The sequence below is a fragment of the Callorhinchus milii genome, unplaced genomic scaffold (assembly GCF_018977255.1).
Source record: "Callorhinchus milii isolate IMCB2004 unplaced genomic scaffold, IMCB_Cmil_1.0 Scaffold1, whole genome shotgun sequence".
Lineage (NCBI taxonomy): Eukaryota > Metazoa > Chordata > Chondrichthyes > Chimaeriformes > Callorhinchidae > Callorhinchus > Callorhinchus milii.
The window spans coordinates 24852610-24870337 of NW_024704742.1; the positions used below are offsets into that span (position 1 = coordinate 24852610).

The 17728-nt window shown below is 39.5% G+C and overlaps 1 protein-coding gene across 1 annotated transcript; it reads left to right on the forward strand.

Annotated features, from left to right (window-relative positions):
• The first annotated feature begins 7995 nt into the window (after positions 1 to 7995).
• Positions 7996 to 15147, forward strand: fgb (fibrinogen beta chain). Its single transcript, NM_001292588.1, is given in 8 exon segments — positions 7996 to 8191; positions 9197 to 9421; positions 10175 to 10358; positions 10625 to 10852; positions 10969 to 11079; positions 11181 to 11303; positions 13846 to 14131; positions 14825 to 15147. Coding segments are annotated over 8 exon segments (1542 nt in total). The 5' UTR covers positions 7996 to 8074; the 3' UTR covers positions 15093 to 15147.
• The last annotated feature ends 2581 nt before the right edge of the window (positions 15148 to 17728 follow it).

A 17728-nucleotide genomic window follows, 5' to 3' on the forward strand; every position in this document is an offset into this window, starting at 1 on the left:
AAGTTTCCTCACTCCACACGCCTAATAATAATCCCTCCAAAACCAAAAACAATAATAAATTGGTCATTTTCAATCTACGACTGTTTGTGGGACATTGCTGTGCGCAATTGGCTGCCGCGTTCGCCCACAAATATACAGTCAATTCACTTTACAGTGTGTTCTGTGAAGCGCTTTGGGACGTCCTCCCGACGTGAAAAGCGCTATATCAAATGCAAGGATTATTATTATTATCTCCAAGTCTCATTAATAATAATAATCCTTGCATTTGATATAGCGCCTTATCACATCTTCAAGATGTCTCAAAACGCTTTACAGAATATACTGTTAAGTGAATTGATTGTATATTTTGTGGGTGAAACGCAACAGCCAATTGCACATAGCAGTGTCCCCCAAACAGTCGTGGATTGAGTGACCAAATTATTTTTATTTACTTTTGAAGGAATTACTAAGATGATGTGATAAGGCACTGTGTCAAATGCAAAGATTATTATGAAGGCTCAGTTTATTGCTGTTGGGTCCAATTTGAATCTCAACATTGCGGTATACAAATTGACTAACTTGTTCACCTACAAGTATATAGTCATTACACTTTAAAGGAAAGCCTGTGAAGTACTTTGAAAGACACTTTATTGAATACAAGGATTATTTACAAATATTTTCCCTCAGTCATTAATTAGTTTTCAACAAATTCCCATAAGATGTATCCTAATAAGCCCCTGTATCTGTAACATATTTGCTTGGAAAATATTTGTTGAACAGTGTGTTTCAGTTTGACTAAGAAACTTGTGACCTTGTGTTCTCTTTGCTAAATAAAAAGATCAATACTGTCTTCATCAAATGAAAGGGTTTTGAGTAAAAATGGACAAGTTAAACTTTTGTTCGCCTACAGACTATATAGTCACTATACCTTATAATAAATCCTGTGAAGCACTTTGAAAGGAATTGTATTAAATGCACTGTATTAAATTATTATTTTGTTAAATATTGACAAATGGAACATTACAGAATCCATAAAAAATCAAATATATCTTTAATTAGTAATTATATAATACAAGTATTGGGGAAATGTATCTAGAGTCAACCGAAAATTGTTAATAATTACAAATATAACCTTTAAGTTGGTTTAATAGCAACTTACTAACTAAAATAATAATCCTTGTGTTTGATATAGTGCCTGTAGTGTTGAACCATCAAATCTATTTCATAGGATATACTATAAAGTGTAGTGACTGTGTATTTACAGAAACAGCTCATTTTTGCAAATCATTGATAAATAGTCCTGTAGTGCAACGAGAGACCTGGGTTTGCTTCTTGGCAGGGCAAAACTTGGGAAAGTTTCCTTACTCCACACGCCTGATAATATTCCCTCAAGAAAAAACCCTAATAATAATTTGGTCACTCAATCCACGACTATTTGTGGGACTCTGCTGTGCGCAATTGGCAGTTGCGTTTTGCCCACAAAATATACGGTCAATTCACTTTACAGTATCTTCTGTGAAGTGCTTTGAGACGTTCAGAAGACGTGAAAAGTGTTATATCAAATGTAAGGATTGTTATTAATAAATAGCCATGAATGACCGATTATATCTGGAGGATTGTTCATTAGTACTGGAAGAAACTCATCTGCCTGTTCAGGTGAATGTTAAATATCCCTATGGCACTATTCAAAATGAGAAGTGAGTTTCTCCCAGTATCCATTTTTTTTGGTCAGCTGAGTGTTTGACACATGAGGAAACCCATCCACATGTTTAAGAGTATCCAAACCAAGCTGAGAATTCCATGCATCCCACCTACACATGGAAATCCCAGAGATAGATTGTTGGAATGGAATGCACACTCTCCCTCTAGAGGGACACATCCTGCTTATCTAATTCCGAAGAGTATGAGGTGCAGGTTGGCGAGAGCCAAGGCTTGGGGACCCCGGAGTGCGTGTTGGGGTCCTGCTGGAGTCTAACCAGCTAAAACTGCACAGCTTGCAATTGATATTGCTATCCGGCAAGCTTTCCCACTGCTTGTCCAGCTAGGACCACCCTACATGTTAGAAAGGACAATAATCCCCTGGATAAAATTGATCATTCACTTCATGCCAATTTGTAGGACATTGTTCTTAGTGCATAATTAATTTAATGCTTGAGGGTAGGTAGATGTTGAAGCGGGTAAAAGTTTTGGATAAACACTTTCTGATAAGTTTACCTCAGTCCTAAAAAAAGTTGAAACTTCATGGTTGCACTTTTACTGAAGAAGAAACCTTGGGTGTATTTTGGTCTTTTCCATAATTGGAATTCACAATTCACTGGCTGCAATTTTTGCTGCATATCTTGCAGTTCGATGTTCGTAAACCAGAAGACGCAACTAATGCAAAAATAATAATAATAATTTGGCCACTCAATCCACGACTGTTTGTGGGACATTGCTGTGCGCAATTGGCTGCCGGTTTTGCCCACAAAATGCACTGTCAATTTACTTTACAGTCTGGACTTGATTCAAAGTTCCAATGTGGGGTTTAACCCATAAACTTCTGATTCAGAGATAAGAGTGCTACCAACTGAGACTGGATGACACCCAAATTTACTTTGCGGTATGCTCAGAATGGAAGACCAACATCTAAATGTTTCAACTGAACCAAATTATTATGCAATGAGCAGAAGTGGAAATATCAATTCTAATCATAGACTAAAGGGAATTGTGCTGGACTCATTTAATGGCACCATTGGTAAAAGCCACTAATCAGTTTGAAATTGATCAATACTGAAAGGTTCCTGATTCAATTGCATCTATGCTGAATTAGCTGATGGCAAACAGACAGGCTCTAGGGGGCTCTATTAGTTGGCCTCAGCAAACAGGAGGAAACAATCAGCCAGTGTTTCCAATCTTCATGGAAAGTCCATGTGTGTGAATGGCAGACAAGGCAGCATTAGCTCAGCAGTGATACCTCCATAGTCAACTAGCCCTGACGCACATTTTCTAGGTAATTGTATATGAGTCACTAATTTTCAGTAATGGACTAAAATGATTCGTTACCCGTTTACTGAAAAGTTAAAAATACTTTTTTTTTACTCTGCTCCCATTGTAAAATAGGAGACAAAACCAAGCAAGCAACAGGAATTACAACAAGCCTGTTGAGAATTTATAGGCTTACCCCCAGTGGCTGATGCCTGTGCAACTTGTATGTGGAGTCCCATAGCATAGTGGTTAGAGCACTTGCCTTGCAAGTGAGAGGACCCAGGTTGATTCCCGATGCGGTGAAACCTTAGGCAAGTTTCCTTACTCCACACGCCTCGTGTTTACCTAGCAGTAAGTAGGATCCTGCTTGTTAGTCGATTGACGGATCACTTTCCAGGGATAATAATTCCTAAAAAAAATTTGGCCACTCATTCACAGAATACCGCACTTCACCCACAAAATACACAGTCAATCCACTTTACAATATATTCCGTGAAGCCCTTTCAGATGTCTCAATGATGTAATAAGATGCTATATAAAATGTAAGGATTATTATTATTAATTTTACCCCATAAATCGAGGGTTTGAGGAGAAGCTGGGGAGGAAAAAATGACAGGGTAAAAATACCTAAACCAGCTTAGTATGCAGACTGTGATCTATTGTTTATTAAAATACTGGTCAAATTAGTTGTGGAATCATAGATAAGGCTCCCACCAACATCTCCTCATTTCCACCTTTGGCCTCCGCCTCTGACTTCCCTGGCTTTGCTCTGACACTTACTGAACCAATGCACAAGATTGGGGTTCAGTTTGATTCTTGGCTCTCCTCCTATCCTCACAATCATTCCTGACCAAGACGGCTTTACTTCATCTTCGCCACATTGCTCGCCTTCCTCCCTATCTCACACAAAATGCTGCCAAAATTCTCATTTCACGTCTTTGTTATCTCCTGACTCTCTACAGTCTTCCTAGTTCCACCATTCACATGTTCCACCTCATTCAAAAACTCGTTTGAGAGGCGAGTGTTGTAACCACTGAGCAACAAGGTCACACTAAGCTGCAGGACTCCACGAACGACTGGATATAAAGAAGGAAAAATAACTCAGATTGAACCAAATGCCAAGGCTGGTGATGGTGTGAGCTTCAGAAAGGTTCTTGGTAGTGTCCCAAGGACAGAGCATCATTTCAGTAAATGAGCTAACAATTAGAGACCTATTCACTGCTGGTTTTATCAATGTACCTCATCAGTGGTACCTCAATGTATATCAGTGGTACCTCAAAGATCAGAGTTTAAAACTGCAATGTTCACTGTGCTGAGATATATGGTACTTTGATCTATGTTACTATTGACTGGCCCTGTTTCATAACCTTAAAACAATGATACAAAGGCACATTTCCTCCTTGATATTGTACAATATTTTCTAATCATTTTTGTGATGTTAAAAAGAGTACAATCCTTTTGTTTAATGATAAGAAATATGCATGATACTTCAATCATAATGATAAAACATCTGAAGGACGTCTCAAAATGCTTCACAGGATGTGGTAAATGTATTTTGTACATATTTTGTAGACAGGGACTAACATGTCAAACAGTGATTCCTAGGATGCACCTCCATTGACCAATTGACCTTTATTGATCAGCTAACTAAATGTTGCTGTTGCAAGTAGAACAAGGATCTGCGATAGCAAAGTTAACCTTTAAAGAGATAAATTCAACCACCTTTGTAAAAAAAGAGGACATTGTACTGCTGTCCAAGTAAACATAGTGATTTTAGTTTGGTTTATTATTCTTGCTCAATATGGCCCTGGGGACATGATGAGACATATTTACTGATGTGGTGGTTTATTGATTAGTTTCTGTTGAAGTACTGCCTTGTGAAATAGAAATGTTTGGAAATGTCACTGTCAAATATTGATAGTCCTGTTGGTTTCATCAATGTATTCCATGTATTATATGGCAATGTTAGTTTTACATTTAATCTAATAACAACAATAGCAATGACAAATTACACTTGTATAATGCCCTTCACTTTGGAAAAACATCTCAGGGTGCTAGACAGTAAGAGTTTTTTGAATCCAAGCTAAGAGTTGGGATCAGAAGGGGTGGAGGGCAATGGGTGTGTGGTTGGAAAGGTGGCCAAAGGCATGGTCAAAAAGGAAGGTCTTTAGAAGGAGGAAAGAGAAGGGGTGAGGTGGAGGAATTGTGGGATAGAGTTCCTGAGTGTGGGGGTAGAGCTGCTGAATGCCCAACCACCAATGGTGGGCGGTAAGTGCGGGGGACCTGAAGCAGGCCAGTGTCCGGGCGTAGATAGGCTGATTTGGGATTAGGAGGTCGGAGAAGTAGGGGGAGCAAGACCATGGAGAGCTTTGAAGGTGGTAATGAGTGTTTTGTACATGATTCTATGAGGGATGGGGAGCCAGTGAAGACAGGCAAGAATGGTTGTGATTGGTTCACGGAGTCGACTGTGGGAGAGAACACAAGTTGCAGAGTTTTGAGTAATCTGCAGCTTGTGGAGGGAAGAGTTGGGAAGTCCGGTGAGCAGGCAGTTGGCGTAGTCATGCCAGGACTTGATGAAAGATTGACTGTATATTTTATGGGCAAAACACATCAGACAGTTAGCGCACAGCAATGTCCCACAAACAGCCATAGAGTGAGTCACCAATTTTATTTGGGAGAGTGTTGTTGGCTGTAAGAGGTTTAGTGGGGGACGACACAGTCACCAGTGCAGCAGAAGGTCACACAGACCAGGTTTCAGATTTGATTCCCGAGTCTGTGTGGAGCACTATAATTGGCTGTAGTTTCTCTATAATAATAATACTAATGATGTGCACTGCTCAGTCACTGCACTTTACTGCATATCCTGTAAAGTGCAGTGACTGAGCAGTGCACATTAAAGTGCAGTACCTCTTGGCTAGGATGGGGAAAATGATCCAGGGTTCCTAATCCTGATCACTATCTGTTGAGTCCTCCTGGAAAGTACTTGTATGTGAACATAGGAAAACAAGGTCAGGCTCAGCTGCAAGTCAATTACAATAGTTATCCCACAATGCCTACACGCACACGTGGAGCTGGTAACGTGCATGGAATGCCCCACCTTCAGAACCTAAAATTGGTAACACTATATTGTGGAAACTAATAGTCATTGTACAAATACACAACAAAACATAATTAGTCCCCAATTAAATTACAACAACTTGCATTAATTTAACTTTTCATGCAGGATGGAGTCTTGGAGCACTGTACAGTAGAGGGTTTGGAGGCTGAGAAAGCAAGAAGGGGGAGATGATCAGAGGCACAGTCTATGATGTATAAGACACTTTACTGCCTTATACTAGTTGTGCCACTTTTGACGATCTGTGCTTTAAACCTCAAAGTAATTTGTCTTCTTGGAATACCAATAAAAAAGGTTTAACAAAATTGTTTTTCTGTTGTATTAAAAGATCCAATGCAAGGATCATCTATTGGCAGGCCCAAAGTCTCCGGGACCATTTGAATGCAAAGCCCATGAAGTCCATAAAGATATTTTATTGTACTATAAAACCATAGAACATTTCAGCAGAAAAGGCCTTTCGTCCATCATGTCTTTACTTGCTCTTTGAAAGAGCAATCTGTTCAGTCCCATTTATCCACCTTCTCCCCATTACTCCTGCAAATTACCCTTTTCGGCTTAACTTCAAGCCTAATCCTATATCTAATTTTATGCCCAATCCTATTTATGTTATCCTATGACTAATTCTATGACTAATCCTATACATAATCCTATGTCTCATCCTGGTTACTATTTGCACACAGCAATGTCCTAAAACCATTTTGAAGTGAATGACCAATTTTATTTCGGAGGGAGATATTTGCTAATGACACTGGAAGAAACTTCTCTTTGTTCAGGATACTCTCCCAATTATATGTCTACCTCTTCAAGTTACATTAAGCCTATCAGGATAGTTAAATACCAACAGAGCCCTGGAGAACTGCCAGGCTCAGGGTGCTGGATTGTTGAATCCACCACAAAGAGCCTCAACACAATTTCTCTTCACCAAGTGTTTCAATATGGAATTTCCCCAAGGAGAAAAGTCACATCTTGGTTATCAGGCAGCTGACAAGTGCGAGACTCATTTCTCTAGACAGACAGGTATTACCAGGAACTTTCCCCAGGCGGTAAGTTCAGTGCGACTCCTTGAGTTCTTTATGAATATTATTAAAAATTAATATTAGTATAGCTCTAAACTCCGAACTTCTGTCACACTAGTCCTCACCAGGCTTCACTTGCTCCCTATCAGAAAATGGATTGACTTCAAGATCCTTGCACTTGTCTACAAATCCCTTCACACCCTGGCACCTCCCTATGCCTCTGACCTATTTTCTTCCCACATCATCACTCGCCACCTCCGCTTTGCTGACTCTAGCCTCCTGCTTGTCCTTTGTTCCCTCTGTTCCACCATCAGTAGCCGTGCTTTCTGCTACTACACCCCAAAACTTTCCCTCAATCCCTCTGCCTTACCCCTCCTTCCCCACTTTCAAAACACGCTTAAGACCTTCCCCTTCAACTGAATGTACTATAGGAAGAATAGCTGTGGGTCGAAATTGATGTCTAGGGTGTGCACCAGTTTATTGAGTCTAAGGGATATGCTGGGAAGGTTGAGGAGGTCAGAGCTGCACGACAGAAGACGAACTAGACAGACTTCAGAAGGGAACTAGATAGATATCTAAAAAGGAGTAAACTACAAGGGTATGGGGAAAATACAGGGATTGAAAAGATTGCTCTTTTAAAAAGAACCCGCATAGACACAACTGGCCGAATGGCCTTCTTCTGTGTTGACCTGTAAGTATTTATCACTTTATGATTTTGTACTATTTCCTCAATCAGCAACTAATCTTTCTTGTTGCATCTGTACTAAAATGGCCAGGGTTACAATAGGAGTTTGCCAGTCACCAACCTGAAAAAAATCCTCCTGTTTCAAATATTAACCAGATTCTAAACACTGATCAGTCATTTGATCCAACCTCCTCTGGCCCCAGTACTGATGCTGAACCAAAGATATAAAAGGAACTGCAAAGGCCAGAGGGAGAGTTTGTGAGAAGGGACAAGTAAGTAGAGGTAGTAGATCAATAGAGCTACCACTTCAGCAACATGAAAGTATTCTTCCTACTTCTGTGCATCACAGCAGCTCAAATGTCTGATGTTAGTTCGGTGGACCTTGACAGTCTAACTGATTATGACGAAGATTTAGAATATCATGGTGGGATGGTGAGTGGCATGACTGTGCATGTTTTCTTGTGGCGGATACATTGTATATGAGAAGGCTTACGGTCCAGTGTTTCTTTTCCTTTGAAGTCCAAAAGTTTATATCTTCTGACTAATTTTCTTTCTTTTCTACATGGGAATCTCAATACTCAAGGAAATCACTTTGCATGTGTCAAGCTCTCATTTGAAGTTATTTTCTAATAATGCTTCCATTGAACCTCTGAAACAGATAATGCAATAATCTCAATCTTAAGAACTTCAGGAATTTTCGGTCCCTGATTTCAAACTACATACATATATTTTGATATCTACAAAGGTTTTGTTTAAACATTACTCTATTAATAAGGGTATAAATTGCACCCAGAAAATAGTTATTTTCTTCAGCTTCCTCTTACAGCCATGAATCTTCTAATATTCTCCTAAGGGAGTCCTGTAACTCAGTGGTAAGAGCATTCACCTAACAAGCGAGAGACTTGGGTTCAATTCCCAGCAGCGTGAAACCTTGGGCAAGTTTCCTTACTCCACACACCTGATAATATACCCTCAAGAAAAAAACCCATAATAAATTGGTCACTTCAATCCACATCTGTTTGTGGGACACTGCTGTGCGCAATTGGCCTACAAATATACAGTCAATTCACTTTACAGTATATTCTGTGAAGCGCTTTGGGACGTTTAAAAACGCTATATCAAATGCAAGGATTATTATTTTTGTTTATTTTATTCACTGCTGAAAGAAATTGTAAATTCTCTTAAATAATAATGAATAATTAATTATTTAATAATAATACTTGCATTTGATATAGTGCCTTATTACATTGTTGAGATGTCTCAAAGGACTTCACAGAATATACAGTACAGTGTAGTGGGCGAAATACGGCAGCCAACTGCGTATAGAAGTGACCCACAAATAATCGTGGATTGAGTGACCCTCAATTTTTTTTGAGGGATCATTTACAATTTATAGTTGCTGGCTGTACTGAATGTTCTGTTGTTTATCCCACACAGGAAGGTGAAGTGTACCCAGTAATTGATCCTCGTGGACACAGACCAACGTCTGGTCATGGAGACAGGCCATTGCCAAGTTTGCCAAAGCCAGCGGGTAGGCCAACATACGATGTTGCAAGAAAAAGAACTTCAAGCCTGCTCCCAGTTCCAGAAAAACAGGCCAAAATATCTGATGAAATTGAGGTGTCTGATCAAGGAGGATGCATGCATCTCAGCAGTGAACTGGTGAGAACAATCTGCAACAATGTGGAATGGGAAATAGTAACTTTCTAACATGGGAGTAATGAGGGAGTGATGTGATAATTCAGTAGAAACACAACCAAACTTCTGTGAGAATGGTCTTGGGTGTGAGGGGAAGTGTTAGTTAAGAAAGCCAGGTCTGATATAAGTGTATATTGTCCCAAGAAGTTGTCCTATGTAAAGAGCGCTACATAAATGCAAGTCGTGTTTAGATGGAGATAGCTATAAACAAGTTTACTGAGCATAAGTTTAAAGATTGTCAGCACAGATGTACATGTGCCCATTTTCAGTATTGTGCTGCACTGGTAAAAGACAAACACAACTGTAGCATTGCTGTTACATGCTCTATGCTGTGTTGATACAATGTCACTGTGCACAGACATGTGCAAATTGTACAATGCAGAATAACAAAGCACCTACAACTAGGGGTTTCCTCTGCTCAAGCATCTGCAACCCCACCCCACTGAGAGACAGAGAACGAAGAGACTTGGAGAGAGATAGAAGGGCTGGCACAATCTAGTACAACAGTGACAGTATAATTCATAATGGAACAATGTTTTATTTAGCTCTGTAGCCAATTTATATTTTGCATGATGTGCAACTACCTGCATTGTTTGTTGATCTGCAATGGAGCCAGTCAATCGCCTCTACTATATTATTCTGAATGAAAATACATTTTCGCAAATGTTACTCACTTATCAAATTGATTTGTTTTTATTCATCAACCTTCTGTTCAAGTGTGTAATGTGCCCTACTGGTTGTGTATTGAGAACTGACCTCCTGAAGCAGGAACGCGATATTAAACCAGTCATTACAAGTTTGCAAAGCAATGTTTCAAGTCTTAGTCGCTCGAGTCACTCGATTCAGTATTATGTGGAAAAGATGGACAAGGAGCTGGAACGGAGACGTTCACAATACACAGGTACAGCATTCTTGTTTCTTTGTAAGTACATAATTTGCCCAGTTTATAATACTTATTCCTTAGAGCATCAGGGGAAGAATCTCCCATTCCGTTATGTTTGTATTTGGGGTGATCATTTTCAAATGCAATCTAAAAAAGATCAGATGCTTTATGTTTTCAAATGGACAGTGTCACATGTCAGAATTATTGGGCACATTACTCTGAAATCAATTGCTCCAGGCGAAAAACATGTCATCTCTTGTGAATATGCAACATCTCCTTCACAGGTAACAATTATGTAGTGGAATCATATAGTACAGAGTTGGAGGAGCGTTTTATCCTGATAAAGGACACCATGGACAGGAGTCTTCCCTCCACCATCCGTATGATGCGCTCCATTGTGGACAGCTTCAAAGAAAAGCTGCTGAAGCTTGAACGAGCATTGGAGACTCAGAAAGGTTACTGCAAAGATCCATGCGTAGTTTCCTGTAACATACCAGCAATATCAGGAAAAGGTAAACTAGCCAGACAATTTTTTTAACATTAAGTATCTGTTTTTAAAAAAAATTTCAGTAAAATGAGCAATGTTCCCAATTCAAGATTCAAACACTCACTGTTGGATCTTTCCTAGACTGTGATGAAATTCGCAGTAAGGGCGGTGACACATCCCAACTCTACTTAATCCAGCCAGATTCCTCCCAACCCTACAAAGTGTTCTGTGACATGACAACAGACATGGGAGGTAGGAATTTTTACTCTTCCGTGCAGTGCAACATGTGGCTTTGTTCATGCACAGAAGCTTTGTATCGTTTTAACATTCTTGAAACAATTCACGTTTTCCAGGATGGACACTAATTCAAAATCGAAAGGATGGCAGTGTGGACTTTGGGCGGACCTGGGACGACTACAAAAAAGGATTTGGAAACATTGCATTCGATGTGGGAAAAGGTTATTGCGATACCCCAGGTGAGAATTCAGGAGCTCTCCAGAAAACCTGGTTTTAGTTCCAGTCAAAAGTGTACAGCAGTGCAGTGGACAATTGACTACAAGGGGTTTTAAAAAGAGATAGCCCCACAACAAGAAAGATTTATGTTTAAATTGTACCTTTTGTGTTGGAAGAATGTCACAAAATTGACTGGATGCCCAAGGTGTCCAGAGGGAGGAGAGCTGAGGACAATGGTGGTGGGGGCTGGGGTGGGGGGAGATCGGGGGAGAGGGAAAGGAAAAGGTGACCCAAAGTGCTGTTGAAATGATAGATATTAAGGCGGACCTTGAAGGTGGGTGGGAAGCGACAAGGTGAAGGGGTTCCACAGGTCAATGGTGGGTCGGATTGAGGTGAGTGACATTCACTGAGTGGGGTGAGCGATTGGGGCAGAAATTTTGCAGGTGGACACTGAGGTAGGGAAGGTTGTGGCCCATGGGGGGATTTGAATGCGAGGATGAGGATCTTGAGTTTGATCCACTGGGAGATGGGGAGATAGTGGAGTTGTAAATAAAAGGAAAGGGTTAGATGGCGCCTCATACAATTGTAGGGTTCACATGAATGGAAATCTGTAAAGTGATTATAATTTGACTACAGAATGGTTAGTTCCAAGTTCCATGAAATTGTCATCTGGGTGAAGATGCAGAGTGTCAGTCATGATAAATCCCATTTACCAAGCCTTTTGTAAATCTCACAATTTAAACCTATTATGTGTAAGTAAATCACTGCAGTTGATGCATGTAATTGCGATCAAAATGGCAAACACCTCTAATCTATCGCCCCAGAAAAGAAAGTTAGCCAGACTTTCTTGGGAGAATATAATGCTTTTTTAATGTCTCAAAAGCTACAAGCATTGCCTGCTGTATTACCAGGGAATCTTTTACACTGTGAGGGCTAATAATTTAATTTAATTATTTACTATTTTGCTTAGTATCTACATTAATCTGATCCCAATAGAGTACAGTCCTACCCACTTATCTCAAACTCCTTTATGTCCACATCCCACTTATATCAACAAAAAAGTGAAGTCCCGATCCCTACTCCATACATTAACACTAAAATCTAATTGTCTATATTGACGTACTGTCTCTGGCACACTTATGTTTGACAAATGGTTAGGTCCCTAACAACAACAACAACAAATTAAATTTGTATAGTGTCTTTCATGTCAGGAGGACATGAAAGGCATTGTATTAAAGGCATTGTTCTATTAGAATAATTTGGTCACTCAATCCACTTCTATTTGTGGGATACTACTGTGCACAATTGGCTGCTGAGTTTGCCCACAAAACATACAGTCAATTCACTTTACAGTAGATTGTGTGAAGCGCTTTGAGATGTCTAAAAGACGTGATAAGATGCTATATCAAATGCAAGGATTATTACTATTATTACCACTTATGGCGACAGTGTACTCTTAATGAACTTTTGTTTTGCTTGCTTGACTATTTTTGGAAATAAGGTAATGAAAACACATGTAAACAAATGGTTCGGGAATTTTAATTAAATGTATGACATTTTAAAATAAATCAATGTAAATACAGGGTTCAGAAATTTTAATCACAGAACACCTATTGCCTGCTTGTGACCCTCTATGTTGACAAACTCAAATGATCCATGATGTGTTGACATAAGTAGATAGACTGTATCAATTTTAAACGTCTCCCTTTCATCTGAAATAAATGGAAAACCATGTCCTACGAGTGTCTAGTGCGTCCACAGCTCACTGCACTCAAATGCTGCAGTTATTACCAGAATTGCAATCATGTGTTCACTCTTATCTGAACACTTAACTCCATATACATAGACAGACAGAGACAATAAACTTGCATTTGTTACATTCAATACAGCAACTTATGATGTAGAAAGACCTTAAAGTACTTCAAAATATGAGTAACTTTGGAAATTGTTGCGAAGGGGCACACAGCACCTCGTCTGCAGCAATAATATCCCACAAACAACAACAGGATGAAGAAAGCATTCATCTTGAGGTTTTCTTTAGTGGATCTGTAGCAGGGAAAGATTGTAGGCCTGGAAAACTCACTGCTCCTCAAATTTCAATGTGGGGTTTTAATATGTACCTGGACCAGCAAGCAGTCCTTGGTTTATTGTCAAATTGATGGTTTATGTTTTACTTCTTGTTTTCCCTCCAGACATCATTCAGTGATGAATGCCAGGTTTTCAAACATTATCTTATAATAATAATCCTTCCATTTGGTACATGTAATAATAATCCTTTCATGTCAGGAGAACATCCCAAAGCACTTCCCAGGATATACTGTCAAGTGGAGTGTCTATGTATTTTGTCTGTTGAACACAGCCAATTTAAGCACAGCAGTGTCCCACAAACAGCCATGGAATGACTGACCAATTTTATTCACTTTAACAGGAGGGATATTTAGATTTTGAAATCTATTGAACTAGAATTTGAAATGTACAAAACATAATCAGGAAATGAGAAGTGATGTGCTGTCTTCAAATCAAATATTTTTTCCAAGCATTGTTCATTGCATAACTTCTCTACAGGAGAATATTGGCTCGGAAACGATCGGATCAGCCGACTGACCAAATTGCGAGATTCAGAGCTTCTCTTTGAGATGAGTGACTGGAAAGACAATAAAGTGACAGCTAGCTACAGAAAGTTTTTAGTACAGAATGAAGTTGGCAAATACCGACTGACTGTAGATGGTTACTCAGGCACGGCTGGTAATACGCTGATGGATGGAGCAAAAACGCTGTATGGCTATAATAGAACCATGACTATCCACAAGGACATGATGTTCAGCACATTTGACCGAGACAATGACGGCTGGTAAGTTGAGAAGATCAATCTTCCCTCTTTATGTTCTGCAAACAGTTTATATAAAAATCTCAGATCTTTCTTGCGTAAAGATGATATTTTCTGTCTGAATATATTTTTCAATTAAAATTTAATTTTAGTAAATGTTGTCAGTTTAAATTTATATTAAGCCAAACCTGGACACAGGTTGGATTGAGAATGTAAACCTAGAACAATACTTCCGAATGCGCCAAGTAAGTAGAACAAAACGGCGCAGGTTCAGGGTAGCAATTTGAGGACAGACACCAGGAAGTATTTCTTCACTGAGAGAGTAATTAATGACTATAACAGGTTACTAGGAGGAGTAGAGGCTAGGACCCTGGACTCATTTAAAAATAAACATCAAAGCTATGATGTGAGGATGATAGGATGAGATTCTGGAAGGATAAAATCAATAACAACAATTACATTTGTATAGCACTTTTCATGTAGGTAACACTTCCCAAAGTTCTGCCAATTTCAGAATGACAACTTCAGAATGGATTCTTCATCCAAACTAGTCTTGTTTGATCTTGTTTTCCAATGCACTGAACTGAATCTTCCTCCTCCCCCTTCCAATATCTCTTGTTTCATTCGTAATGTGTAATTAGGCATTTGATGGTAAATGATTACATCCGACTATCTTCAATACTAATTAGGTAACTTGTTTGTTTTAACCTTTAACAGGATTCCTGGAGATGTAACCAAACAGTGTGCAAGAGAGGATGGTGGTGGCTGGTGGTATAACCGCTGTCACTCAGCAAATCCAAATGGCCGATACTATTGGGGTGGGGGATACACAAGAGAAATGGCAAAACATGGCACAGACGATGGGATTGTGTGGATGGACTGGAAAGGGTCGTGGTATTCTTTGAAAAAGATGAGCATGAAAATCCGAACATATCTGGATCCATCAGCTCATGGGATGATTCAACAGTCTCAATCTTTCCAGTAGAAAGAACATTTTAAAATGTTGCCAACAATAATAAACAATGCAAAGCTTTCAAACTATTATTGTGTTGCACTTTTATTCGAAATCTGTCATGATATCATAGTAATCCTTCCATTTGATGTAGCCAACGTCATCAAATCAGCTAAAGTGCTTCACAAGTAATTGCTGTGACATCTGGTGTTTTTATGTGTAGGTGAGAGCAGCAGCCAATTTGCACACAACCACAGTTCACAAACATCTATGAAATGAATACCCAATTTTATCTGGAAGATCGTCAGCCAGGTCGCCAGGTGAAACTCCCTTCTCTTTTCAAAGAGTATCATATGATTTTTAACACCTGCCTGAACATATAGATTAGGCTTCAACTTAACATCTCATCTGAAGGATGGCACCTCTGAAATGCTGTGCTCCCACTACATTACAATGAAGCATTAAGCCTAGACCAGTGTTGGCCAACCTATTCTCTGGACCGCGGAACATTCACACGAGTCTAGGTTTAAAAGCAATAGTGTGTTTCCAGTTTTTTTTGATTGACTATTTCTTGATTTATGTGATAAATCACACAGTATTCCATGAAGAATATTAATTTTGTTCGCCGACCAAAAGGTTGGCCATCACATGTGTAGACCATGATCTCAAAGACCCAACATGCAGCTTGAACTGACAAATTTTTCACCCAGACGTAAGAGTGCTTTTAATTGAACCAGAGTAACCATTAATAATGAATGATCGAATAATTAATTTGCGATGCAAACAAGTGCTCATTACCTGGAAAAAGTTCCAATATGACCTACTAAATAGATACTCAGGTATTCATTAAAACAGAAATTTCTTTTTGCAGTGGAATGGAACATCTGTATTTCTCAAACCAGGCCCTTTCTCTTCCTTCACACCCTGCAGCACTACCCAACATTTTAAGGCACATTAATAAATGACAACATTGATGCAAAAAATGTATAACCAGGACATGTACACACACACAAAATAGTCCCCAGAGTTTAACTTTCATATGATCCATTCAGAGGATCCTCAACTGATCATCTCCTTACAGAGTTTCTCAATGTTGGAAATAAAAGAGAAGTTGGGTAATGGGCAATATAGGGAAAAAGTCCACAATCCATAATTAGTTTATAAACTCTAGATGTCTACGTACTAATGATATGATGTATTATTTGTACAAAGCATAAATTACTCCAAATTGTATTGCAGCGCAGACCCCCTGAGCCAGGAAGAAATGGACACACATGGAGAAGCTCACTATAACACAGGTTTAATCTCAGGGGAGGGGAAACCTGGAACAGTGCAATCGCTATCCTCCGCACTAACTGCTAACCAACCTGAGGCCATCCATGTGGCCTGGGTCTCATGTCTTTGGCAGTGAGCCAAGCCAGGGTCTCATAAGAACATAAGAATTGCTAGACGAAAGAAGACCAAGGTCCATCCAGTTTGCCTTTCACCATCCTGGCAGTTGCATGCACATATCATGTCCGAAATTATATTGTGCATCCCGGGATATTATTTCCCAACAGATCTCCACCTTTCTTAGTCCATCCCTGGCACATAGAAAAAGATGCAGACATCAGCATCTCCTTAAGAAGACATGGGCTCCACCCTTCAGCCTCTTTGCCATGAGGTTTCCTCACTCACTTCTTTGACCCTCTCAGATTTCAATATAGTGTGTTCACAAAGTCCTGTTGAACCCATGGCTTTATTTCTACTGTGCATTGAGCATTGAAACATGTGGAAGAATTATGATGATTGTATTTCGAAGTACTTAAGTGTATTCAGTACAAGCGTTCAATGTTTTTGGGGGAGCCACTTTTTGAAATCCTTGCCTTAAAATCACAACGTATATTTTCCATTGTATTTCCAGTTGTTGGACGTTCATGGTCCCAGGTACTGACCACAACACGTTCCTTGATGGTATAGTTACTGGTATCAGACATTGTTACATTTGACTCATCTACAGCAGAAAATAAAAATTATTTGTAAGAAAAAAACAGGGGCTAACAGGACTTTGTAAACACCTTGTACAATACACAATGCATTGTACATTTTATTTCACCTCGGGATGACATCTCAAAGCACTTCACACAGCTGACTGGGCACCCAAACCAGGGAGTGGGAGGTCCTGAGGGTCACGGTTACCCTATTTTTGCAATCCTTAGTAACGTGTAAATAATATATATATAACTATATAATATTATTTAAGGAAAATGGGGAGGCCTGCCCTTTTCATTAGATTCTGTTTAAGAAACTGCTTGCAAAAGACTTAACGAACAGAGCACATGAGGTGCCCAAGTTGCAACAACATATAGCATAAGGCTGCTTGATAGACAGGCAGTTAACAAGCAGCCTGGAAAGGAAATAATACTTGGGTGCTCGCGTGGGAAAAAGCCCCTCGCATTCACTTCATACAGTGGGTGGAGCTACCTGCCTATAAAAGGCAATGCTCAGCGCTCCTCGTGGTCACTAGCTAATGGTCATCACCCGGTACACACTGGCTGTACAGGACTACTGTACAGTCGGGTTGGTTGAAACCACTTTACTAAAGTAATATTGTGCTGCTGGTTGTATAGTTATGTGTGTTGGTTATACTGGATCCCATTGTTGTTTATCTTAAATTGTATCTTTCTTCT